This window comes from Hyperolius riggenbachi, chromosome 8 (genome assembly GCF_040937935.1).
Source record: "Hyperolius riggenbachi isolate aHypRig1 chromosome 8, aHypRig1.pri, whole genome shotgun sequence".
Lineage (NCBI taxonomy): Eukaryota > Metazoa > Chordata > Amphibia > Anura > Hyperoliidae > Hyperolius > Hyperolius riggenbachi.
The window spans coordinates 255,434,580-255,460,739 of NC_090653.1; the positions used below are offsets into that span (position 1 = coordinate 255,434,580).

Below are 26,160 nucleotides of genomic sequence, written 5' to 3' on the forward strand. Positions count from 1 at the left end.
CCAATCACCATGCAGGGACTGAGGCGTAGTGCCCTGCAGTCAGCCAATCACCATGCGGGGACTGAGGTGTAGTGCCCTGCAGTCAGCCAATCACCATGCAGGGACTGAGGTGTAGTGCCCTGCAGTCAGCCAATCACCATGCAGGGACTGAGGTGTAGTGCCCTGCAGTCAGCCAATCACCATGCAGGGACTCAGGCGCAGTGCCCTGCAGTCAGCCAATCACCATGCAGGGACTGAGGCGTAGTGCCCTGCAGTCAGCCAATCACCATGCAGGGACTGAGGTGTAGTGCCCTGCAGTCAGCCAATCACCATGCAGGGACTCAGGCGCAGTGCCCTGCAGTCAGCCAATCACCATGCAGGGACTGAGGCGTAGTGCCCTGCAGTCAGCCAATCACCATGCAGGGACTGAGGCGTAGTGCCCTGCAGTCAGCCAATCACCATGCAGGGACTGAGGCGTAGTGCCCTGCAGTCAGCCAATCACCATGCAGGGACTGAGGCGTAGTGCCCTGCAGTCAGCCAATCACCATGCAGGGACTGAGGCGTAGTGCCCTGCAGTCAGCCAATCACCATGCAGGGACTGAGGCGTAGTGCCCTGCAGTCAGCCAATCACCATGCAGGGACTGAGGCGTAGTGCCCTGCAGTCAGCCATTCACCATGCGGGGACTGAGGCGTAGTGCCCTGCAGTCAGCCAATCACCATGCAGGGACTGAGGCGTAGTGCCCTGCAGTCAGCCAATCACCATGCGGGGACTGAGGCGTAGTGCCCTGCAGTCAGCCAATCACCATGCGGGGACTGAGGCGCAGTGCCCTGCAGTCAGCCAATCACCATGCAGGGACTGAGGCGTAGTGCCCTGCAGTCAGCCAATCACCATGCAGGGACTGAGGCGTAGTGCCCTGCAGTCAGCCAATCACCATGCGGGGACTGAGGCGCAGTGCCCTGCAGTCAGCCAATCACCATGCAGGGACTGAGGCGTAGTGCCCTGCAGTCAGCCAATCACCATGCAGGGACTGAGGCGTAGTGCCCTGCAGTCAGCCAATCACCATGCGGGGACTGAGGCGTAGTGCCCTGCAGTCAGCCAATCACCATGTGGGGACTGAAGCCACATAGTGATTGGCTGGCTGCAGGACAGCTGAAAACTACTGTATATTTTGGACTATATAAGACACTCCGGATTATAAGACGCACCAAGGTTTAGAGGACAGAAACGAGGAAAAATAAATAAATAAACTAAACCTGGTGCATCCATGGTGCAGGGACATATTATGGTTCCTCTGATCCCCCTTTGTCCTCCTCTGGTCCCCCTGTGTGTCCTTCTCCTCTGCCTTGCTGTGTGCGGGTCAGTGAAAAATGGCGCCCAGCACCGTTGGATAAAGATGGCACCCCATTCACTTACATTATCAAACGATATTCATCGTTTTAAAAGGTTAAAAAACGGCGCCGACCTTTTGAACGAAATTTATCGTTTTAAAACTTGTTTTTTTGTCCTGCCTATTTATCGTTTTAACCCCTGCTTTGCTGCCGTTTGGAAAATATCTGCCCGCCGACTTTAATGTTTAATAGCAAAGCCCCCTTAACCTCCCCGGCGTTCTATTGAGATCGCCAGGGAGGCTGCGGGAGGGTTTTTTTTTAATAAAAAAAAAACTATTTCATGCAGCCAACTGAAAGTTGGCTGCATGAAAGCCCACTAGAGGGCGCTCCGGAGGCGTTCTTCCGATCGCCTCCGGCGCCCAGAATAAACAAGGAAGGCCGCTCATGTTTTGCTTAGATCGTCGCCATAGCGACGAGCGGAGTGACGTCATGGACGTCAGCCGACGTCCTGACGTCAGCCGCCTCCGATCCAGCCCTTAGCGCTGGCCGGAACTTTTTGTTCCGGCTACGCTGGGCTCAGGCGGCTGGGGGGACCCTCTTTCGCCGCTGCTCGCGGCGGATCGCCGCAGAGCGGCGGCGATCAAGCAGCACACGCGGCTGGCAAAGTGCCGGCTGCGTGTGCTGCACTTTATTTGAAGAAAATCGGCCCAGCAGGGCCTGAGCGGCAGCCTCCGGCGGTGATGGACGAGCTGAGCTCGTCCATACCGCTCAGGAGGTTAAAAGCTAAAAACACCAAATTTCCTGGGAATGTTAAGAAGAAAATTGTGAACAAGAGGAAATTTTTTTTTTTTCAAAAAGACCTTATAGTTTTTGAGAAAACCGATTTTGAATATTCTTCTTCTGACCGTGGGAAAATTAAATGCCCGCCGACTTTAGCGGTTAATAATAGCAAAGCCCATTTAAATGCCAGAAACACCAAATGTGTAGGGAATGTTAAGAAGAATAGTGGGAACACGAAGAAAAAAAATTGTTCAAAAAGACCTTATAGTTTTTGAGAAAATCGATTTTAAATCTTCAAAGAGGAAAATGTATCTATTTAAATCGCTAATGACATTTCCGCGGCGGAAACAATTCCCGCCGACTTTAGCAGTTAATAGCAAAGTCCCCTTAAATCCTAGCAACAGCAAATTTGCAGGATATGTTAAAAAGATAGTGGGAAGCAATATTTAAAAAAAATTGATTTTTTTTTTATTTTTTTTTATTTAAATTTTTGGGTTATGTTCAGAGTGTGGGAAATTTTTTGAAAAAAATGACGTGGGGTCCCCCCTCCCGAGCCTCTGTAACCCCTTGTCCCCCATGCAGGCTGGGATAGCCAGAATGCGGGCGTACGTTAAAAAGGGGCGCTGGGAAAAAAGGGCGCGGGGTTTTAAACGATAAGCATGGATAACGTTTAAAAATGTATTGTACTGTATTTCGTTTAAAATTAATCTTTTATAAAGTTATAAATCATTAAATAATGTGCATTAAATCGGCAATTGTAAAAACGTTAATCTTTCGTTTAAATAGTGAAACGTATAATAACGTTTAAAAAAAAAATTACTAAGTAACCCTCCCTGTACCTACCCCTAACCCCTAGACCCCCCTGTTGATGCCTAAACCTAAGACCCCCCCTGTTGGTGCCTAAGTAACCCTCCCTGTACCTACCCCTAACCCCTAGACCCCCCTGTTAGTGCCTAAACCTAAGACCCCCCTGTTGGTTCCTAAACCTAAGACCCCCCTGTTGGTGCCTAAACCTAAGACCCCCCTGTTGGTGCCTAAACCTAAGACCCCCCTGTTGGTGCCTAAACCTAAGACCCCCCTGTTGGTGCCTAAACCTAAGACCCCCCTGTTGGTGCCTAAACCTAAGACCCCCCTGTTGGTGCCTAAACCTAAGACCCCCTGTTGGTGCCTAAACCTAAGACCCCCCTGTTGGTGCCTAAACCTAAGACCCCCCTGTTGGTGCCTAAACCTAAGACCCCCCTGTTGGTGCCTAAACCTAAGACCCCCCTGTTGGTGCCTAAACCTAAGACCCCCCTGTTGGTGCCTAAACCTAAGACCCCCCTGTGATAAGCATTAATAACGTTTCAAAAACATATTGTGCGGTTTTTTTCGTTTAAAAATAATGTAAAAAAAAAAATATTGTACTGTTTTTCGTTTAAAAATAATGTTTGAAAAAAATATTGTACTGTTTTGCGTTTAAAAATAATATTAAAAAATGTATAAATCATTAAATAATGTGTAATCATGAGAAGCAGTAATAAAACATTAAGTCTCCGGGCGCCGCTTTTAAAACGTTATTTTTCTCCGGCGCCCTTTTTTCCTATCGGGCGCCCATTAAACGATATTTATTATGGGAGTGAATGGCGGCGCCCGATTTGTCCACTAGCCTCCTGCGCCCTTTTTTACTGTTACCAGAATGCGGAGCCCCGGCCGACTGGGGCTTCGCACCCTGAGCTATACCAGCTATACCATGGACAAGGGGCTCTTCCCCACCTCCGGTGCCCCAGGAGGAGGTGGGGACGACTACTCCCTGGGGGGGGGGGGGGTTCATGGTGGCATCTGGGAGTCAAATGAGTCAAAGACAAATGTGACCTCTACCTTACAACAGCTAATGTAATTTATAGAGAAAACTGACAAATTGCGCAAGATGTTAGTTTTTTTTCTGCGTGCGAAATCTACATTCAAGTGTGACCTAGCTCATTGATTAACATGAGTTCTCAGTTGAAAACAGTTTTTCTGTGCAGAAAACGTGCACGAAAGCCGACAAATGTGACCCTGCCTCACCGCTGATGCACGCGTACTGTCTGGCATCGGACTTCCATGTGCTTCCTGTGACGTCATAATAAACAGGAAGCACATGGAGATCCGATGCCAGACAGTATGCGTGGATCAGCGGTAAGAGGACTCGACTGCCCGCTCCGCTGCGCTCACTCTGCCTACAGGGAAGGAAGGGGAGGGGGGTACACGGGCATACATTAGGGGGCATTCAGAGAGGGAGGGAGGGAGGAAGTATTGAAGCTGGGCTCCCGCATCCCTCAGTACCGCGGCTGGAGCCTCGATCAGTTTTTCCGCCTCCATTCTCTGCCCAGGCACCCCCCCCCCTTACACACCTAAAAGTGGCACCCACCTCCCCACCCACGGTGACGGGCATTCTCCCCCCCTCCACTGACAGCCCCCCTAATTAATGTTAATCACATTAATTAATGGAATGCAGCAACACAATCATTTCTGTCACTTCATTTGAAATTCAAAACATCCGTCGCCGGGAGAGGCTGGAAAGCGGCCAGAAGATGCCTGAATGTGGGGGGATAAGCTGCAGATTATATACTGCTCTATGTCTATGGAAATCACTTACCCAGGGGGAGCAGTGTGTGTAAATGGGGGGATCAGTGTATGTAAAATGGAAGGGGGCCAGTGTATAAAGGGGGGTATTACTGTCTATAAAGGGGGGAGCAGTGTATATAAAAGGGGGTATCAATGTATATAAAAGGGGGTATCAGTGTATATAAAAGGGGGTATCAGTGTATATAAAAGGGGGGTATCAGTGTATATAAAAGGGGTTATCAGTGTATATAAAAGGGGGTATCAGTGTATATAAAAGGGGGGTATCAGTGTATATAAAAGGGGTTATCAGTGTATATAAAAGGGGGTATCAGTGTATATAAAAGGGGGGTATCAGTGTATATAAAAGGGGGGTATCAGTGTATATAAAAGGGGGGTATCAGTGTATATAAAAGGGGGTATCAGTGTATATAAAAGGGGGGTATCAGTGTATATAAAAGGGGGGTAGTAGTGTGTATAAAAGCATAGCTCCCAACTGTCCCTCTTTCCTTCTCATTTGTCCCTCTTTTTATGTAAATATATATATATTTCTCTACTAAAAAATGTGTTTGATTGACTCTAAACTTTATTCCCATCCTTTAAATTGATATATTACTAATTGTAAAATGTTAATATGAATGAAAATGAACCAGGACAGAAAGGACCAGTGTGGTTTGAATTATAAAACAACATATTTTTCTTATGAAATCTTTATGGTATGCGTGACTAGCAGTGTGCTGGTGGCGTGGTCAGGGGTATGGCTTAAAGAGAGTCTGAAGCGAGAATAAATCTCGCTTCAGACCTTATAAATAGCAGGGGCATGTGTGCCCCTGCTAAAACGCCGCTATCCCGCGGCTTAACGGGGGTCCCTGATCCCACAAATCCCCTCGATACAGCCAGGAGCACTTCCTGGTTGGGGCAGGGCTACCGCCGCAGCCCTGCCCCACGCGCGTCTGTCAGCGCGTATCTCCGCCTCTCCCCCGCCCCTCTCAGTCTTCCTTCACTGAGAGGGGCGGGGGAGAGGCGGCGATGCGCCGCTGATAGATGCGACTGGAGGCAGGGCTGCGGCGGTTAGCCCTGCCTCCAGGAGTGACCAAATGTACGACCAAGTCGTGCGGGGGGGATTTGGGGGTGAAGGGACCCCCGTTTAGCGGCGCGATAGCGGCGGTTTAGCAGGGTCACACATGCCCCTGCTAACTTTGAGCTCTGAAGCGAGATTTATTCTCGCTTCAGAGTCTCTTTAAGTGTCCCTCTTTCTCATCTCAAAAAGTTGGGAGGTATGCCCGAACTATGTTCGGGGTTACCGCCAGGAGGGTTAAAGCAAATCAGCACGGAGTGACAGACAGCAGAGTAGAAGACAGTGCACACTAACTGTCTAACTGTCACACTGACACTGCTCAGCACAGCAGCACTGCAGTAATCTGTAGTAAGCTAACACAGTACTACTCTAACAACTAACTAGCACTGCAGTATTAACTACACAATAACACAGTGATCCTATTCCCTAACTTATACTGTAGCTAAGGCTAATAGCAGGCCAGCAGCAGGCCTGGCCTGTGCACAGCACACACAGACACAGGACCTAACTAGCAGCTGCTGCAGCACAGAGTCTGACTGTCACTGAATGAAATCAAGCTAGCTAACCAATAAACAATAGAACAATAGTGCAGTGAAAGTGTTTAGCACTGAGAAGCTTTAGGTTTATCACTGTATACCGCACTTGCTAGGCTAGCAGCACTGGAGCATGTCTCTCAGTGAGCCGTCACAAGCACATGGCACATGGCACCCCTCCTTAATATACAGGGGGGGCTGGCCAGGGTTCCCTTCTGTGATTGGTTGCTAGGTCTGAGGCTGGGAGCCCTCTGATTGGCTCAATGACATCATGGACGTCATCTCCATAGTTACAGTATGCGGATTCGGATATCCGAACTCAGTATCCGACCGGATTTCAGATACAAATCCGCATTAACTTGGATAGCGCTATTTGGATTTGCACAGATATCCAGAAACCGAATCCGAGGTCGGGTAGTGGAAAAAGTTCGGATTATCTGTGTAGTTCGGATACCCAAATATTGGATGAGCATCCCTGGTATACTGTACAAAACGGAACGGATGTGAAAGGATCCAATGTTAACCTATGGATCCATTCACAATGCGTCCGTTGGTACGGATACGTTCCGTACGTTCCGGTCCCCGGATCTAAAAATTGCTGCAGGCCTTAATTTTCCGGGCCGTTCTGCTTAGCGGAACGGATCCGGACAAAACATGTTACAGCATTGGGGCAATGGAAAACGGAACGTTTCTTCACACTAGTGACCGTTCCACGGGGGATGGGGGCATGTGCTGATGCGAACCTGAGCGACGGGAGGGTGAGGGAGGGTGCAGCAGCCGGGCGGGTGGGTGAGGGAGGGTTTATAGTGAGGAGAACGCCAGCGCATACCACTAAGGCTGCATCTGAAATGACCACCAGCTCAGTGTGTAGCACCTATATAGACTTTCTGCATACTTCGCATTCAATTCAGATGCAAATCATATGCAAATCTGCTACTACTTATCATGCAAACAGGAAACTCAGGAGGAGGGGCTGGGAGCAGCTAACCTGACAGTTACATAGTTACAAAGTTAAGGAAGGGCGGGGGGGGGAAGGCTGCGCATCCCTAAACACATGTTGCAATTGAATGGTTAATCGCATAGGCATACACCGCCTCTGCCAGACTGAAAAATGCATGCCCTGCATCCAAGACAAGTGCTAACATTTATTACACTAGGAGGAACTTTAGCTTCCAATATGGTTTGCATGCAAAGTATAAAGTACTAGACACTTGCGCCACGGTGAGGCAAACCTCCGGGCAAGTGGAAGCTAAAGTTCCTCCTAGTAAAATAAATGTTAGCATTGTTTTGGATGCAGGGCATGCATTTTTCAGTCTGGCAGAGGCGGTGTATGCCTATGCGATTAACCATTCAATTGCAACACGTGTTTAGGGATGCACAGCCTTCCCCCCCCCCCCCCACCTTTCCTCAACTTTGTAACTATGTAACTGTCAGGTTAGCTGCTCCCAGCCCCTCCTCCTGAGTTTCCTGTTTGCATGATAAGTAGTAGCAGATTTGCAAATGATTTGCATCTGAATTGAATGCGAAGTGTGCAGAAAGTCTATATAGGTGCTACACACTGAGCTGGTAGTCATTTCAGATGCAGCCTTAGTGGTATGCGCTGGCGTTCTCCTCGCTGTTCTACCAAATGTAAGTTACACATTTTTTCTGCTTAGCTGCTCCCGAGGTTTTAAATTTAGGTTAGGTCACTTGCCCGGAGGTTTGCCTCACCGTGGCGCAAGTGTCTAGTATAATATACTTTGCATGTAAACCATATTGGAAGCTAAAGTTCCTCCTAGTGTAATCAGTGATGCTCAAATACCCCTTTTCAAAATTCGAGTTAGGTCGAATTCGAATAGTAAATTATTCGAGGTCAGTCGAATATTCGAGTCGAATAATTTTTACTATTCGATTCGACCTCGGAATTCGAGCTCACTATTCGAGTCGGTATTCGAGCTCATTATTCGAGCTGACTATTCGAAATGGCCTTAAATAGCTTCCAACACTTGTTTTGAGGGTGAATGATGCAAGAAACCTCTTTTTTTCCAAGTAACAACAGCAAGTGATTATGTGGGGATGTTCCTTTAAAAAAAAAAAGTTGAAAAGAGAAGTTGTGTCCAGAAATTTGTTCAGTACTGTATATACTTCTTCTTCTTTATCTTCTATATCTTCTTCTTCTTCTTCTTCTTCTATATCTTCTTCTTCTATATCTTCTTCTATATCTTCTTCTTCTTTTATATTGTCTTCTTCTTCTTCTTCATCTTCTTCATCTTCTTCATCATCATCTTCTTCTTCATCTTCTTCTTCATCTTCTTCATCTTCTTCTTCATCTTCTTCATCTTCTTCATCTTCTTCATCTTCTTCTTCTTCATCTTCTTCATCTTCTTCATCTTCTTCATCTTCATCTTCTTCATCTTCTTCTTCTTCTTCTTCATCTTCTTCATCTTCTTCATCTTCTTCATCTTCTTCTTCATCTTCTTCATCTTCTTCTTCTTCTTCATCTTCATCTTCTTCTTCTTCATCTTCTTCTTCTTCTTCATCATCTTCTTCTTCTTCATCTTCTTCATCTTCTTCTTCTTCATCATCTTCTTCTTCTTCATCTTCTTCTTCTTCTTCTTCTTCATCTTCTTCTTCTTCATCTTCTTCTTCATCTTCTTCATCTTCATCTTCTTCATCTTCTTCATCTTCTTCATCTTCTTCTTCATCTTCATCTTCTTCTTCTTCTTCTTCTTCTTCTTCTTCTTCATCTTCTTCTTCTTCATCTTCTTCATCTTCTTCTATATCGTCTTCTTCTTCACTTATTTCTCTTTTCAAATTTTTTTTTTAAAGAAATGCAGCTATTTTTGAGCGTAACAAATAGCTGGTGGCGCACGCATGTTGGAAGCGCCATTGTATGTGCTCCCTGGCAGTGGAAACACACAGACAGCAGGAGGTAAATTCAGCAGCAGGAGGAGGAGGATGAGTGTGTGGCAGCAGGCAGTCAATGAGGCAGGCAGCGTGACATAATAGCCCTGGTACCTAGCGGTGATACCAGGGCTGTAAATAAACACAGCAGGCAGGAGGTCCCAGACAGCGGTCGTGCAGCCCACATTGTGTCCAATACACAACTGGGACAACACAGTTTTCAACCCGGGCACCTCAGAAAAATTAAACCTTTTTTTTTTTTGGTTTTTTTTGTTTTGTTTTTACAACAAATTACACAGATATAGCTATTTTTTGACGTAATAGCTGGTGGCAGAGTGGCAGCAGAAGGTAAATCTGTGTACCCTGGCAGTGGGAAACACAGACAGACAGCAGCAGCAGCAGGAGGAATGGAGGAGTAATGTGAGCAGCTATTGTTTGACGTAATAGCTGGTGGCAGAGTGGCAGCAGAAGCTAATTCTGTGTACCCTGGCAGTGGGAAACACAGACAGACAGCAGCATCAGCAGGAGGAATGGAGGAGTAGTGTGAGTGTGGCAGCAGGTAGGCAGCGTGACATAATAGCCCTGGTACCTAGCGGTGATACCAGGCCGTAAATGAACACAACAGGAGGTCCCAGACAGCGGTCGTGCAGCCCACATCGTGTCCAATACACAACTGGGACAACACAGTTTTCAACCCGGGCACGTCAGAAAAATTAAACCTTTTTTTGGGGGGTTTTTTTTTGTTTTGTTTTTACAACAAATTACACAGATATAGCTATTTTTTAACGTAATAGCTGGTGGCAGAGTGGCAGCAGAAGGTAAATCTGTGTACCCTGGCAGTGGGAAACACAGACAGACAGCAGCAGCAGCAGGAGGAATGGAGGAGTAATGTGAGCAGCTATTGTTTGACGTAATAGCTGGTGGCAGAGTGGCAGCAGAAGCTAATTCTGTGTACCCTGGCAGTGGGAAACACAGACAGACAGCAGCATCAGCAGGAGGAATGGAGGAGTAGTGTGAGTGTGGCAGCAGGTAGGCAGCGTGACATAATAGCCCTGGTACCTAGCGGTGATACCAGGCCGTAAATGAACACAACAGGAGGTCCCAGACAGCGGTCGTGCAGCCCACATCGTGTCCAATACACAACTGGGACAACACAGTTTTCAACCCGGGCACCTCAGAAAAATTAAACCTTTTTTTTTGTAATGGTTTTGTAGTTTTGGTTTTACAACCAATTACACAGATATAGCTATTTTTTGACGTAATAGCTGGTGGCAGAGTGGCAGCAGAAGGTAAATCTGTGTACCCTGGCGTTGGGAAACACAGACAGACAGACAGACAGCAGCAGCAGCAGGAGGAATGGAGGAGTAATGTGAGCAGCTATTGTTTGACGTAATAGCTGGTGGCAGAGTGGCAGCAGAAGCTAATTCTGTGTACCCTGGCAGTGGGAAACACAGACAGACAGCAGCATCAGCAGGAGGAATGGAGGAGTAGTGTGAGTGTGGCAGCAGGCAGGCAGGCAGCGTGACATAATAGCCCTGGTACCTAGCGGTGATACCAGGCCGTAAATGAACACAACAGGAGGTCCCAGACAGCGGTCGTGCAGCCCACATCGTGTCCAATACACAACTGGGACAACACAGTTTTCAACCCGGGCACCTCAGAAAAATTAAACCTTTTTTTTTTTTTAATGGTTTTTTGGTTTTGTTTGTAAAACAAATTACACAGATATATAGCTATTGTTTGACGTAATAGCTGGTGGCAGAGTGGCAGCAGAAGGTAAATCTGTGTACCCTGGCAGTGGGTAGCCCACTGTAGGTGTAAAATGTGTGGCTGCAGGCGACGTAATAGTCAAAGTGAACCAGGCTGGCTTAGTGAGCAGGAGCCAGGAGGTGGTAAAGGGTGGTAAGGCACATTAACGATGGTTCTTAGCCAGTTCATGTCCCCCTCTCGCCGACAACAGGGGCCAGGAACTCGCCTTCCACCCACGCCTGGTTCATCTTGAGAAACGTCAGTCTGTCCACAGACTTGTGAGACAGACGTGAGCGTTTCTCGGTGACCACACCACCAGCTGCACTGAAGCAGCGCTCGGACAGCACGCTGGAAGGGGGGCAGGACAGCACTTCCAGGGCGTACTGCGCCAGCTCGCTCCAGATCTCCAGGCGCTTGACCCAATACTCCATGGGATCAACAGGGGCATCGCTGTCAAGCCCGCTGTAGGACCCCATGTAGTCAGCCACCATGCGGGTCAGACGCTGGCTGTGACCGGTGGAGGATGCTGCTGCATGCACCTCCTCTCTAGTCACTGCTGCCGGAGCCTCTACAGTCCTGTAGAGCTCGTGGCTGAGAGACAGCAGGTCTGTGGGGCGCTTGCTGCTGGATGCAGGCACCTGCTGCTGCCTCTGTGCTGGCTGCTGGACAGTGGGGGTGGAAGGCTGGGGGAAGGCTTCCTCCAAGCGCTCAACAAGGGCCTGCTGCAAGCTCCTTATTTGTTGCGCTGGGTCTCCTCCTGCAGGCGGCAGGAACTGGCTCAACTTCCCCTTGAGGCGTGGGTCCAACATCATGCTGATCCAGATGTCCTCCCTCTGCTTCATCTGGATCACCCTGGGGTCCCTGCGCAGGCACGTCAGCATGTGCGCTGCCATTGGGAAGAGGCGGGCCACGTCTGCTGGCACATCGACGGCAGTGCTGCTGTCCTCATCCTCCTCCTCTGCCTCGTCAGCCTCATCCTCTCTCCACCCCGCACCAACTCAGCTGCACTGTGCTGCTCCCCCTCATCAGCAGCAAGGTCAGGGACCTCCACCAAGTCCTCCTCCTCCTCCCCCTCAGAGGTGGACTGTGCAGCTGCTCGCCGCTCCTGCTGGTCCAAGGCTGCCGCTCCCTGTTCCAGCAAAGCATCGAGGGCCCTGTTCAGCAGACAAACCAGGGGCACCCACTCGCAGACCATAGCATGGTCCCTGCTCACCATGTTAGTGGCCTGCAGAAAGGGAGCCAGCACTAAGCACACCTGCTGCATGTGCCTCCAGTCATCATCGGGGACGATGGACGGGATGTTGCTGGTCTTGTCCCTTCTCTGAGCGGCGGAAACAGTGGCCAGGGCAAGGTACTGGTTGACAGCGTGCTTCTGTTCAACCAGACGCTCCAACATCGCCAGGGTGGAGTTCCAGCGAGTCGGAACGTCAAGGATCAGCCGATGGCGTGGCAGATCCAGCTCCTTTTGCACGTCTTCCAGGCTCGCACAGGCTGCAGCCGAGCGCCGGAAGTGACGCACAACGTTCCTTGCCGTTTCCAGCAGTTCGCCCATCCCCTGGTAGGTGCGCAAGAACTTCTGCACCACCAGGTTCAGCACGTGGGCAAGACAGGGGATGTGGGTCAGGTTTCCCCTGTCTATTGCGGCAACCAGATTGGCCCCATTGTCGGCCACCACCTCTCCGACTCTGAGGCCTCTGGGGGTCAGCCAAATCCTCTCCTGCTCCTGGAGTTTGGCCAACACATGGGTTGCCGTCAGCTTGGTCTTCCCAAGGCTGACCAAGTGCAGCAGCGCTTGGCAGTGGCGGGCCTTCACGCTGCTGCTGAGGCGGGGGGTTTGGCCAGGTGTGCCGGAGGATGGCAGAGGATCGGAGGAACCTGCTGCAGTTCCCCTGACCCTGCGGGGTGGCACCACCCACTGTGTTGCTGCTGCTGCTGTGCCCGCTGCTGCTCTCCCATCCTCACCCCCTTCCACCAAGCTGACCCAGTGGACAGTGAAGGACAGGTAGCGGCCTGTCCCGAAGCGGCTGCTCCAGGAGTCCATGGTGACGTGGACCCTTTCACCAACCGCGTGCTCCAGCCCTCGCTCCACATTGGCCATCACAAAGCGGTGCAGTGCAGGAATGGCCTTGCGGGCAAAGAAATGTCTGCTGGGGAGCTGCCAGTCTGGGGCTGCGCAAGCAAGCAGCGCACGAATGTCGCTCCCCTCCTGCACGAGCGTGTACGGCAGGAGTTGGGAGCACATGGCCCGTGCCAGCAAGCCGTTCAGCTGCCGCACGCGACGGCTGCTGGGAGGTAGAGCCCTAACCACCCCCTGGAAGGACTCGCTCAAAAGGCTCTGGCGTGGCCTTTTGCTGGCACGGTTATCAGCAGACACAGCGGAGGAGGCCACTGAGGACTGGCTGCCAGAACAGGCCTCAGTGTCGGCGGCAGGAGTTGCAGAGGGGGGAGGAGCAGTGCGTTTCCGCACTCCTGCTGGTGCTGCTGGGGGAGCAGGAGGGCGGGTGGCTGCTGTTGCTGCTGCTGCTGCAGCTGAAGTCTGTGCAGTGATGGGTGTGGTGCCACTGCCAGCACCAGATGCCTTCAGCCTCTGGAACTCCTCATGCTGGTGGAAATGTTTCGCAGAAAGGTGGTTGATGAGCGAGCTGGTGCTGAACTTTAAGGGGTCTGCACCTCTGCTCAACTTCCGCTGACAGTGGTTGCAAGTGGCGTACTTGCTGTACACAGTGGGCATGGTGAAAAATCGCCAGATTGGTGACAGAAACATCCCCCTACGGCATGGAAGCGCTGCTGCCGCCTGTCTCCCTGTGGTGGTTGGGGGGGGGGCTTGGGTGCGGCTGGTGGTGGTACTGGCAGATGCTGCTGCTGCTGCAGCTGAGCCTGAGACACCAGCAGGCTGTGGGACCTGCCTACTGCTGCCAATGCTTGCAATGATGCGCCTCCTTGCAAGGCCCACAAGCGCATCCTCCTCCTCCTCCTCAGAGCTGCTGAGGACGACATCCCCTGGAGGTGGTGGCACCCAGTCTCTGTCTGTCACCGGGTCATCATCATCCTCCCCCTCCTGAAACATGTCCTGCTGGGATGATGACCCCCCAAACTCCTCTCCTGATGCATGGATGGGCTGCTTGACTGTCGCCACAGTCTTGCTGTCCAATCCCTCATCCCCCAAAGTGCCCATCAGCATCTCCTCCTCCAAATCGCCAACAACAGCAGACAATACCCTGATGGTGCCTGGGGTAAAAATACTGCTGAGTGACAGGTCGCCAACTTGTGACGGTGAACTGGCCTCCTCCCCAGGCCCTGCTGGGCGGCTGCTGCGAACAGGGGTGGTGGTGGTGGCGGTGGTGAGGGTGGAGGCCTCGGATGCAGAGCTGATGGCGGGCTGCTCATCCTCCGTCATGAGTTGCACCACAGTGTCTGCATGCTTTTCCTCAATGGGACGTTTCCGACCCGGCTGGAGGAAAATCGGAGCAGGTGCTACACGCTGCTGCTGCTGTGTCTCTGCAGCGTGAGTTGCAGATGCTCCTGCTGGGCGGCGCCCAAGGCGTCCACGGCCAGTGGCTATGGGAGGAATGTTAGCCACTGACGCTGCTGCTGCTGCTGCGGAACTGTGCATGGTGGCGCGGCCGCGGCCTGCCACAATGCTGCTCCCTCTCCTCCTGATTCCCTTGCTGCCCTTCCCCTTGCCCAAACCGCGCTGGCTGCCACTTCCAGACATCTTCGATGTTTTGGGCGTATAGACAAAAGTTTTTTAAAAGGGCGGGTGAAAAGTGGGGTACTTTAATGGAGTGGGTTGGTGGGTGAGGTGACTGAGTGTAGTGTGTGTACACAGACAGTGAGTGCACACACGCAGGAGCTAGTAGCCTATGAACAATGACTGAGTGTCCTAGACTCCTAGTACAGTAAGAGTAAGTAGTAACAGTAAGTACAACTAACTAATTACAATAATCAATCAGTTATCAGAAGGAAATAGAGTGTGTGACTGTGTGTAGTGTGTGTACACAGACAGTGAGTGCACACACGCAGGAGCTAGTAGCCTATGAACAGTGACTGAGTGTCCTAGACTCCTAGTACAGTAAGAGTAAGTAGTAACAGTAAGTACAAACAACTAACTAATTACAATAATCAATCAGTTATCAGAAGGAAATAGAGTGTGTGTAGTGTGTGTACACAGACAGTGAGTGCACACACGCAGGAGCTAGTAGACTATGAACAGTGACTGAGTGTCCTAGACTCCTAGTACAGTAAGAGTAAGTAGTAACAGTAAGTACAACTAACTAATTACAATAAGCAATCAGTTATCAGAAGGAAATAGAGTGTGTGTAGTGTGTGTACACAGACAGTGAGTGCACACACGCAGGAGCTAGTAGCCTATGAACAGTGACTGAGTGTCCTAGACTCCTAGTACAGTAAGAGTAAGTAGTAACAGTAAGTACAAACAACTAACTAATTACAATAATCAATCAGTTATCAGAAGTAAATAGAGTGTGTGTAGTGTGTACACAGACAGTGAGTGCACACACGCAGGAGCTAGTAGCCTATGAACAGTGACTGAGTGTCCTAGACTCCTAGTACAGTAAGTAGTAACAGTAAGTACAACTAACTAATTACAATAATCAATTACAATAATCAATCAGTTATCAGAAGGAAATAGAGTGTGTGTAGTGTGTACACAGAAAGTGAGTGCACACACGCAGGAGCAGCTAGTAGCCTATGAACAGTGACAGTGAGTGTCCTAGTACAGTTACAGTATATAACTACAATACTAATACAATCAGTAGTAAAGGACAGCAGAAATACTGGTATAGAATAGAGAGAAATAAACAGAGGACAGGAGGACAGCTGCCCACACAGGCAAGGCCCTGAGGCCTAAAGCTGTAAGCCTGCAGCAGCTGGCCTGTCTCTATGTAACACAAAAGCTACTAACTAAAATACAATGTCTAACTAACTAACAACAATATAGGTGTGTATAGGAGGTGTATGTGAGCAAAAACGCTAGGTAAATGACCACAATAGAGCTCTTGCTAAGCCAAAGCACAAAGGAGCAACTCTCTCTCTGTACAAGTCTCAGGCAAGCACGGAGAAACCTAACATGGCGGCCGCTATTTATAGGGTAGGGGCTGGCCAGGGTCCCCCTCTGTGATTGGCTGCCGTCAGAGGGCCTGGGAGCCCTCTGATTGGCTCTAAGGACATCAATCTGGGCTATGACGCTATTCGAGCTCGGTACCGAGCTCGAATAGCGCCGTTTTGCTCGAATAGCTCGAATAGTGAATGGGCTATTCGAGTGTACTCGAATAGCCCATTCGAATAGCTACAGCTATTCGGAGCTCGAATACCGAGCTCGAATAGCTGGAAAAGAGCTCGAATATTCGAGCTACTCGAATATTCGAGCTCTGCTGAGCACCACTGAGTGTAATAAATGTTAGCATTGTTTTGGATGCAGGGCATGCATTTTTCAGTCTGGCAGAGGCGGTGTATACCTATGCGATTAACCATTCAATTGCAACATGTGTTTAGGGATGCGCAGCCTTTCCCCCCCCCCCCCCCCCCCCCACCTTTCCTCAACTTTGTAACTATGTAACTGAGGAAGAGGAAGCCTCTCCCGCCGGCTGCTACAGAAGATTAGGCATTTATTTGCTAGCGAAATTGAGTGAAAACGGATCCAATCAATCATTGATCAGATCCGTTTTCACTTTCCATTTTTAATGTGAACTGGGCCGCGCACAGAGCCATCCGAATCCGGTGAAGCGGAGACCGGATCCGCTCCACGGATCTTTTGGGCTTGAGACACTAATGTGACCGGGCCTCATTTCTATATTTCCATTACTTCATGTGGTGCGGTGATTTGTATGGGATCTTGCTTGGTTGGTAGATCTGACAATAATGTCAGAAACATCTGATCTGCTGCATGCTTGTTCAGGGGCTATGGCTAAACAGATTAGAGGCAGAGGATCAGCAGGACTGCCAGTCAACTGGTATTGCTTAAAACAAAATAAATATGGCAGCCACCATATCACTTTCACTTCAGGTGTCCTTTAATGCAGCTACTATAGAAAGTGCAGGAGTCTGTCACCAGCTACGTATGTCCTATACAAGCATGCAAGCGCTGATGAGGAACACACCTGAAAGGAAGTGAACCGATAAACAGATACTGCTTGTGGGAACACAGCCAGGAATGTGAACTTTAGTAACTGGAAATAGCTGGAGCAGTTAGAACTGCTTGGAGCAGGTATAAGAATAGATGGTGTATTTAAAGTGCAACCGAGGGGAACCTCGGATACAAAAACAGATAGTTACCTAAGAAAAGTGGATCTTACAGAGGTTTCCCACGCCGTCCTCCGGTCCCCCCTTGCCCCCCCAGAGGATTACAGACAAGGGCTTGTTGGTAGGAGCATCAGCATAGCTCCCAACTGTCCCTCTTTTGGAGGGACAGTCCCTCTTTGGGAGCCCTGTCCCTCTGTCCTCCTCATGTGTCCCTCTTTCAGGACTTTGTCCCTCTTTCTATGTAAAGATATATATATTTCCCTACTAAAAATGTGTTTGATTGACTCTAAACTGTATTCCCATCCTGTAAATTGATATATTACTAGTTTTAAAATGTTACTATGAAGGAAAATGAACCAGGATAGAAAGGACCAGTGTGGTTTGAATTATAAAACAACATATTTTTCTTATGAAATCTTTATGGTATGCATGACTAGGGTTGTGATGGGGCGTGATCAGGGGTATGGCTTAAGTGTCCCTTTCTCTCATCTCAAAAAGTTGGAAGGTATGAGGGCCCTGCTCTTCAGCCACAAGTGCAGATGTACTGAGCCTGCACAAGCACAGCCGCGCCTGCGCAGTAAGCCGGAGATGCTTGTGCACAAGAAGGCGTGGCCTTGCTTGTATGGGTGCAGCGTGGCCCCGCCCATGCCAGTAGAGGAGCGTGACCTGATGTTAAGAAGGGTCCCGGGCAGTGGCAGAGGACAGCATGGGAAACTTTTGGAGGAGGCAGAGGCCTACCTCTCCTTAAAGGGAACCTGAAGTGAGAGGGATATGGAGGCTGCCATATTTATTTCCTGTTAAGCAATACCAGTTGCCTGGCTATACTGTTGATCCTCTGCCTCTAATACTTTTGGCCATGACCCCTGAACAAGCATGCAACAGATCAGGTGTTTCTGACATTATTTTCAGATCTGACAAGATTAACTGCATGCTTGTGTGTGGTGTTATTCAGATACTACTGCAGCCAAGTAGATCAGCAGGGCTCCCAAGCAACCGGTATTGTTTAAAAGGAAATAAAATATGGCAGGCAGCCTCCATATTCTCTTCACTTCAATTACCCTTGAATAACCTGACAGGCGTACTTCAACCTGTGTGAGAGCTTGTTCACGCTAAGGGTGTTTCTGTCCTTTTTTAAAGCGCAGGCGATTTTCAAAACCGCCCCCAAAACGCTTGTGCAATGATTCCCTATGAGAAAGTTCACATCTGAGCGGTTCGTTTTCGCTCCGCTCAGTAAAGCGCTGCCTGTACCATTTTTTTAGCCGATTTTGCCTCAATGGAAGGTATAGGAAAAACATGCAGCAATTGCATTCACGTTTTTAAGAATAACTACGTTGTATTTATTCTTTTCTGGGTCAAAGAGTTTACTTCTTGACTTGCGTCAGGGAATGAAAAAACGCAATCACTCTGAAAAAGTGCTTCTTAAAAATGCATTAAAAAAAACGCCACACCCTCCCACACCCGGGAGGAGAAAAAAAATCGCCCACAAAATCGAAAACCGCTGGCGTCAGCAATTTCGATTTTAGATGTGAACGAGGCCTCAAAGAGGCCTTAATGGGAACTCTGTATTCATTATAAAGTTGCTTTAAACATAGATTAGTGTTGCGCAAGCCTGTTTACTATTTAAAAGGATCCTGCGGGGAGAGGGATATGGACGTCGCCTTATTTATTTCCTGTTAAACAATACTAGTTGTCTGGCATCCTGCTGATCTTTCTGGTCAGTAGTGTCTGAATTACACACCTGAAACAAGCATACAGCTAATCTTGTCAGATTTGTCCAAAACATCTGATCTGCATGCTTGTCCAGCATCTATGGCTTAACCAATTCTGGACCGAGCTAATTGAAATCTACGCCCTGTTTGGGAGCTGTTATCCCTACCAGGACGTAGATTTCAATTAGCCTGCTGCACGCTACCACTCTCTCGCTACTTCAGCCCACTCGCACTTCTGTGGGTATGACAGAATAACTCCATGAGCCGGTCAGGAACCAATTTCAATGGGTCATATTGATCACAGGGTCAAGAGCCAATGAAATTGGCTCCTGACCGTCTCACAGAGCTCTGCTGCCATAGAAACAGCAGAGCAAATGGGCTTCAGCGACGGGAGAGTGGCGCGATCGGCGGTAGCAGCGGGTCCGTGCAGCGTAATGTCGGTGAGCCCCGTTTTAAGACCAAAATGTCTCTGGTCCTTAAAGGGAACCCGAGGTGAGAGGGAAATGGAGGCTGCCATATTTATTTCCTTTTACACAATACCAGTTGCCTGGCTGTCTCCATATCCCTCTCTCCTCGGGTTCTCTTTAACGGGCCAGAGACTGCTGGTCCGGAAGCAGTTAAAGATTATTATACCATTGCTTAGTTCTGAGTTCAGGTCTGCTTTAACACCTGCACTGATCCGTTGACTGGCAGGAAACTTGGACATACCTTCTGTGAGAAATACTGTGCAACATCCAAGCTGAAACAGCCAAACATTCCATTTTCAGGAGGCCAGCAAATAAAAATTCCATTGCCTTAAACACATTCCACATGGATTTGAGGTCCCCTTTTCCATGTGACAGTGCATTAAACTGAATCTGTAAGCATCTGAATAGCATGATATGTTTTACTTCCTGCTTTGTGCAGATTTATGAACCAATGAGAAAAAAGAACAAGGAGACAGTCTGACTATACTTAACGCCCATCTGGGAACAGTTGCCATGGTTTCCCAGCAAGCTTTCAAAGAAAAAAAAAAAGTTATATCAGTTGCATACAGTTGCAAGATTATTTTTGTAGTGATGATGACCCCTTTTTTTCTTTCTTTTTACAGATTAACACAGAGTTATGTTCTGATTTTTATCCCGGCCCTCCCGGTAAGTTGTGACAGTGGAAATGTGCAGGGTGTGCAGTTATTACTTATCCACACTCTACTGCTGGCTTCATAAAGCCCGGGCCACACTGGCACTAAAAAACAGTCCATTAGCAGATCGTAACGGAACGCATCCTAATTGATGCAATGTTAACCTATCGATCCATTTACATTGGTACTTTCAAATGCATCTGTTCTGCAGGATCTGCTGGATGGGGAAGCAGGCAAATTGGGCGCATGTGAGAAGTGGACAAATTGGGAGCTGCCATTGATTCTAATGTTAAATAACGGCTATTGTGCACAAAACTGGACGAATCAGGCCCCTGTTAAACTGTTTTGCGCCTATTGTTATTTATCTTTTTACAATACTAAAACGGAAAATATGGTTATAAAATTAGTTTTCACAATTATCATTTTTTTTAATTATAATTTTAACTTTTCAATATTTTGATATTGTACTTTTTAAATCAATTTTATATTCGTTTTTAGAAATATAATAACGTTAATTATCGTTTGACATGTAATTTTAATTATTTATTTTTTTTAGCAATTTTACATTCTTTTTGAGATTTCTAATTTCGGGGTCTTTTTTAGAATTATAAGGACGTTGATTATGATTTTGACATGTAATTTAACTTGTTTTTAATAATTTTACATTCTTTTTGAGATTTTTAATTTCTGGGTCTTGGGGTTAGGCACTACCAGAGGGGTAATAGGGTTAGGCACCACCAGGGGGATCTTAGGGTTAGGCACCACCAGGGGGATCTTAGGGTTAGGCACCACCAGGGGGTCATAGGGTTAGGCACCACCAGGGGGGTCATAGGGTTAGGCACCACCAGGGGGGTCATAGGGTTAGGCACCACCAGGGGGATCTTAGGGTTAGGCACCACCAGGGGGGTCTTAGGGTTAGGCACCACCAGGGGAATCTTAGGGTTAGGCACCACCAGGGGATCTTAGGGTTAGGCACCACCAGGGGGGTCTTAGGGTTAGGCACCACCAGGGGGGTCATAGGGATAGGCACCACCAGGGGGGTCATAGGGTTAGGCACCACCAGGGGATCTTAGCATTAGGCACCACCAGGGGGGTCTTAGGGTTAGGCACCACCAGGGGAGGGTCTAAGGCTAAGGGATAGGAAGAGGGAGGGTTCTGTGTGAGTGTAGGGTTAGGTTTAGTAGTAATAACCCAAACTTGTACGGTTTAATATATACTTTACATGTATTTTTATGGTAACATGTTTTGAGTTTCTGCTAAATTTCAGACGGAAACACAATTAAACATAAACTATGTGTCTCTGGAACAATAATAATCATTAAAAATGAATTTTACACAAAGTGATAATTTAACACAAAATGTATTTGTAAACCGATATTTTTATACTTATTATTGTAAAATAAGGAATTCAGCTGTATCCTGCTCCCTTTTTTCATAGCGCCTCTATTTCATGCACGCGCTGGACAGACCACAAGTTTGGATCTGGAGTCATTTTTCCGGATCAACGGATGCGTCAAATTGAGCGTGCTAATGGAATGGAGCGTTGGAGATAGAAACTGATGCCTTTAAAATCTGATTCGTTCCACGAATCACTTTTCCATCCATGCCAGTGTGACCCGGGCCTGAGAAGTTTCCGTATCAACATTTGCGTGCATGAAATAGAGGCGTGAGGAAAAATGGGTGCGGGTTGAAGCTGAAATCTTTATAAATGATAAAGACCATTTTGAATTGGGTGGTGAAGCTGAAAACATGTAATTGACAAGTACCAATCGTAATAATACTGCCGAATGAATGCTGGTAGGTCAAATGGGGCCGTGGGACAGTTACCAGGTCGTCTCTCACCACTCTGGCGATATTCAGGATATTCCCATATATAATGATGCTTCCCGGATATATACTTAGGGTATTCCAGTATATAATAGTGCTTCCCAGATGTCAATACCTCAATAAAAAAACCTCACATAGCGTAATACTGTCTCTTTAATAAAATGTATAAAAGCATATTGCACTTACAGATTCCGTATCAATTATACAGCGTAGAGTTTTTTGCCACGGGCTCTCCCCCATCAGGATGGCTGGCTGGCATAGGTTCCCTTTGCTATCGGTGGACTTCCGACCACCGCACGCTCGGTCTACTCTGTCTTCCTCCCACGCTCAGGGTCCTGCAGGGTGACTGCTGCTGCATCCGCGTTAGGCCCCGCCTGATTCCTGATCGATTTCAGCATGACATGTCTCAGGAATCAACCTCATGAAGGTAAAAGTGCCCCTCGGGGCCCGTGTATTGTAATCTCACCTGCTCCAGCTGTCGCGACTGTCTAGCTGCCCCTGGTCTTATCTGCTACTTGACTTGAACGCAGCCACCACATTGTGGTGCATATAGCACATGGTAAGTGTGGGACATCACAGGAGAGATCTCCAATGCATGGGTGGCGCAAGTTTACCTTTGATGGGACAGATGCCGGGGGTTAATCGCGTTCATTGGTCATTGCAATATCGCACACCATTACCCCTGCGCACCCGATCAACCACGTCGGCCTGAGATTTTCCAGCATGCTGGATTGATACATTCAAGCTATTTTGGCCTGAAATCGGTTGGATCGGCATGCTTGTGGTGGCACTGATTTTCATTCCATACAATAAAATTATCAAATCGGATAGTCGATAGGCCCACAAAATCGATAGAGATATCTATGGACAGCTTTATTTCTTCTTAATAGGCATTAGCTTATTCTGCCTAAATACACAGTCTGGATGTTATTATTCAGAAGTTTTATTGCTAACACCTTTGAACCAACAAACAACCCACTACCATTCGCCCTACCTCTCAAGCCCGCTGTCTGGGTGTCACCCTGGACTCCGCACTCTCCTTCACTCCTCACATCCAAAACCTCACAAAGTCCTGTAACTTCCACCTTCGTAACATCTGCAAGATCCGCCCTTTTCTGACCTCTGCCACTACCAAACTCTTCATCCATGCCCTCATAATTTCCCGCCTTGACTACTGCAATGCCCTGCTGTCTGGTCTCCCTATGACCCGAACAGCCCCACTGCAGTCCATCATGAATGCGGCAGCCAGAATTATCCACTCCTCCCATCGCTTCATTACAGCAGCTCCCCTCTGTGAATCCCTCCACTGGCTTCCTATCCAGTTCAGAATCAGATTCAAGATACTGTGTCTGACCTACAAATCTGTCCACAAAACCTGTCCAACCTACATTTCCGATCTTACTCAGAGGTACACACCTAGCCACTCGCTCCGCTCCTCCAATGAACCTCGCCTGACCGCCCCCTGCATCACCCAGTCCCATGCACACCTCCAGGACTTCTCAAGAGCTGCTCCAACACTATGGAACTCCCTACCTCCACCCATTAGGACAGCACCCTCCTTTAACATCTTCAAGAAGGCCCTCAAAACTCACCTTTTCACTCTGGCCTACCACCCCTCACAAGTGCTCCAAACCCACAGCTGAACTCTGGGCCCCTACCTTTCGTGACCCTACCTCTCCCTCTAGATTGTAAGCCTTTGGGCAGGGTCCTCCTCCTTCTGTGTCCTACCTGATCATGCACCTCCATTACTGTGCACCCATGCTATGCATCTGAGTGAACCTAACTTGCCTAATCTCCATGCTCCCATCCAGTGACTCACTAAGCATTACCTTGTACTCATACTGTGCTGCGTGATCTGGTTTGCATGTATTCCTGTCGTGTCATATTGCTGTATGTCACCCCTAAATATTGTCTGTAACCTAAACTAATGTCCAGCGCTGCGTAATATGTTGGCGCTTTATAAATACAATAAATAAATGGGCAGATCGGCCAAGAGACAAATCTGATCAGAGAGAACTGTTGGCTGCCCACACACAAGCAGGCCGATTCCCGATCGATTTCAGCATGACTGTCTCAGGAATCAACCTCATGAAGCTACATCCCCCCAAATGTAAAAGTGCCCATCGGTTGTATTGTAATCTCACCTACTCCGCGACTGTCTAGCTGCCCCTGGTCTCATCTGCTACTTCCCTTGAACGCAGCCTCCACATGGTGGCGCGTGTAGCACATGGTATGTGTGTGACATCACAGGTGAGATCTCCAATGCATGGGGGGCGCACTTTTACCTTTGGTGGGACAGATGCCAGGGGTCAGTCGGGTTCATTGGTTATTGCAATATCGCACACCAATACCCCTGCGCACCCGATCGACCATGTCAGCCTGAGATTTTCCAGCATGCTGGATCGATACATTCTACTGATTTTGGCCTGAAATCGGGTGGATCCGCATGCTTGTTGCGGCACTGATTTTCATTCAATACAATAAAATTATCAAATCGGATGGTCGATTGGCCCACAAAATCAATAGAGCTATGGGCAGCTTTATGTCTTCTTCACAGGCATTAGCTTATTCAGCCTAAATACAGTCTGGATATTATTATTCAGGAGTTTTATTGCTAACACCTTTGAACCAACAAAAACCTAAAATTTACAAATGTCATATTTGATTATCAGTCCAAGACACTTCCTGCAATCTTCCTTTAAAGAGACACTGAAGCGAAAAAAAAATGATGATATTATGATTTGTATGTGTAGCACAGCTAAGAAATAAAGCATTAAGATCAGATACATCAGTCTAATTGTTTCCAGTACAGGAAGAGTTGAGAAACTTCAGTTGTTATCTCTATGCAAACAAGCCATTAAGCTCTCCGACTTAGGGCTGGTTCAGACGGACGCTTGCAGAGCGTTTACTGCCAGCGTTCGGGGCTTGGCGTTAAACGCTCCCATTCAAGTGAATGGGAGCGTTTGTACCAAGCTTTTACGCGCGTTTGCACGAACGCGGCGTTTGAGTCCTGATTTTTACTGGCGTTCAAGGAGCCCCTGAAAGCTACATGTTGCTTCCAGGAGCGGTTAACCGCGACGGGTAATGTCCCCCTAGGGGAAGAAAAAACGCGACCGCATCCGAACGCAATGCGAACGCTGCTGAAAGCCTGAACGCATTGCCGCCGCGACGCCAACGAACGAGACGCCTCCAAACGTCCGTCTGAACCAGCCCTAAGTTAGTCGTGGAGAGGGCTGTTATCTGACTTTTATTATCTCAACTGTTCCTGGACTATTTACTTTTTCTCTGCTAGAGGAGAGGTCATTACTTTACAGACTGCTCTGAAAGAATCATTTTGAATGCTGAGTGTTGTGTAATCTGCACATATTATAGAATGATGCAATGTTAGAAAAAACACTATATACCTAAAAATAAAAGTATGAGAATATTTTCTTTGCTGCTAATCTTCTAGTAATTATTCATAGTACACAACCAATTCACTATATCATATTTTTTTTTCGCTTCAGTGTCTCTTTAAGAGATGTTAACTGTAAAACATCTTTTGGAGCTGCACAGAGCAAAGTGTTGTGGGAGATGCAGCCAGGAATTAATCTGTGGCTTAAAAGTAACAAAAAACAATTCCTTACAGATATTAATTGTTCTTTTCTTTCTTTTTTCAAAGGCCTCATTTATTTTCCAACTAGAAGCAAAATATTTGCAGAACCAGGTACAGTGCCCATCCTACAATCATTATCACTGCACATAATCACAGCTACGTTTTCCTGACTTTATGCCTGAAGTAGACACATCAGGTACACAATACAAAATAAACACAGAGCAAGTGTCCACATACTAACCTTGACCAGTGAACATCCAGTGTGCTGCTGCAAAATGCCCTTAGTGCTGTGACCTGTGCTTGACCAATGACCATGTGATCTCTACTGACCTGGCCTGCTGGCTCTGTGTTTATCTCTCTTCTAGATACTTTACTCTGGACTTGTTTAATACTTTGCTGCCAAATACTGGTATTGACTGTCAGAATGCTAGCTGATGGACTATCACTGACTTATGCTACTGATGGTTGACACCCTGCCTGAACCTCTAATGCTGTCCTCGGTTGCAAATATCAACTCAATGCCTGCTGTTCTGTTACCAAACTCTGCTACTTATGTGCAATGGTTCTGACCTGAGCCTCTGCTACCAGTCCACAAACCTCTGTGTGATCATCTGCTACTGACCTCTGATACCAGTCCACAAACATCTACCAGATCTTCTGTTACCGACCTCTGCTACCAGTCCACAACCTCTTCCATATCTTCTGTTACTGACCTCTGCTACCAGTCCACAAACCTC

General features: G+C 48.0%; 1 protein-coding gene across 5 annotated transcripts in view; it reads left to right on the forward strand.

Moving 5' to 3' along the window:
- The window catches only part of LOC137528524 (multidrug and toxin extrusion protein 1-like), a 149,339-nt gene that overhangs the window by 85,921 nt on the left and 37,258 nt on the right, over positions 1-26,160 (forward strand). For all 5 annotated transcript variants that reach the window (XM_068249837.1, XM_068249836.1, XM_068249842.1 and 2 more), the window contains 2 exons: positions 19,972-20,014; positions 25,490-25,534. In XM_068249837.1, coding sequence (XP_068105938.1) covers positions 19,972-20,014; positions 25,490-25,534 — 88 coding nt within the window. The remainder of the gene's footprint in view (positions 1-19,971; positions 20,015-25,489; positions 25,535-26,160) is intronic.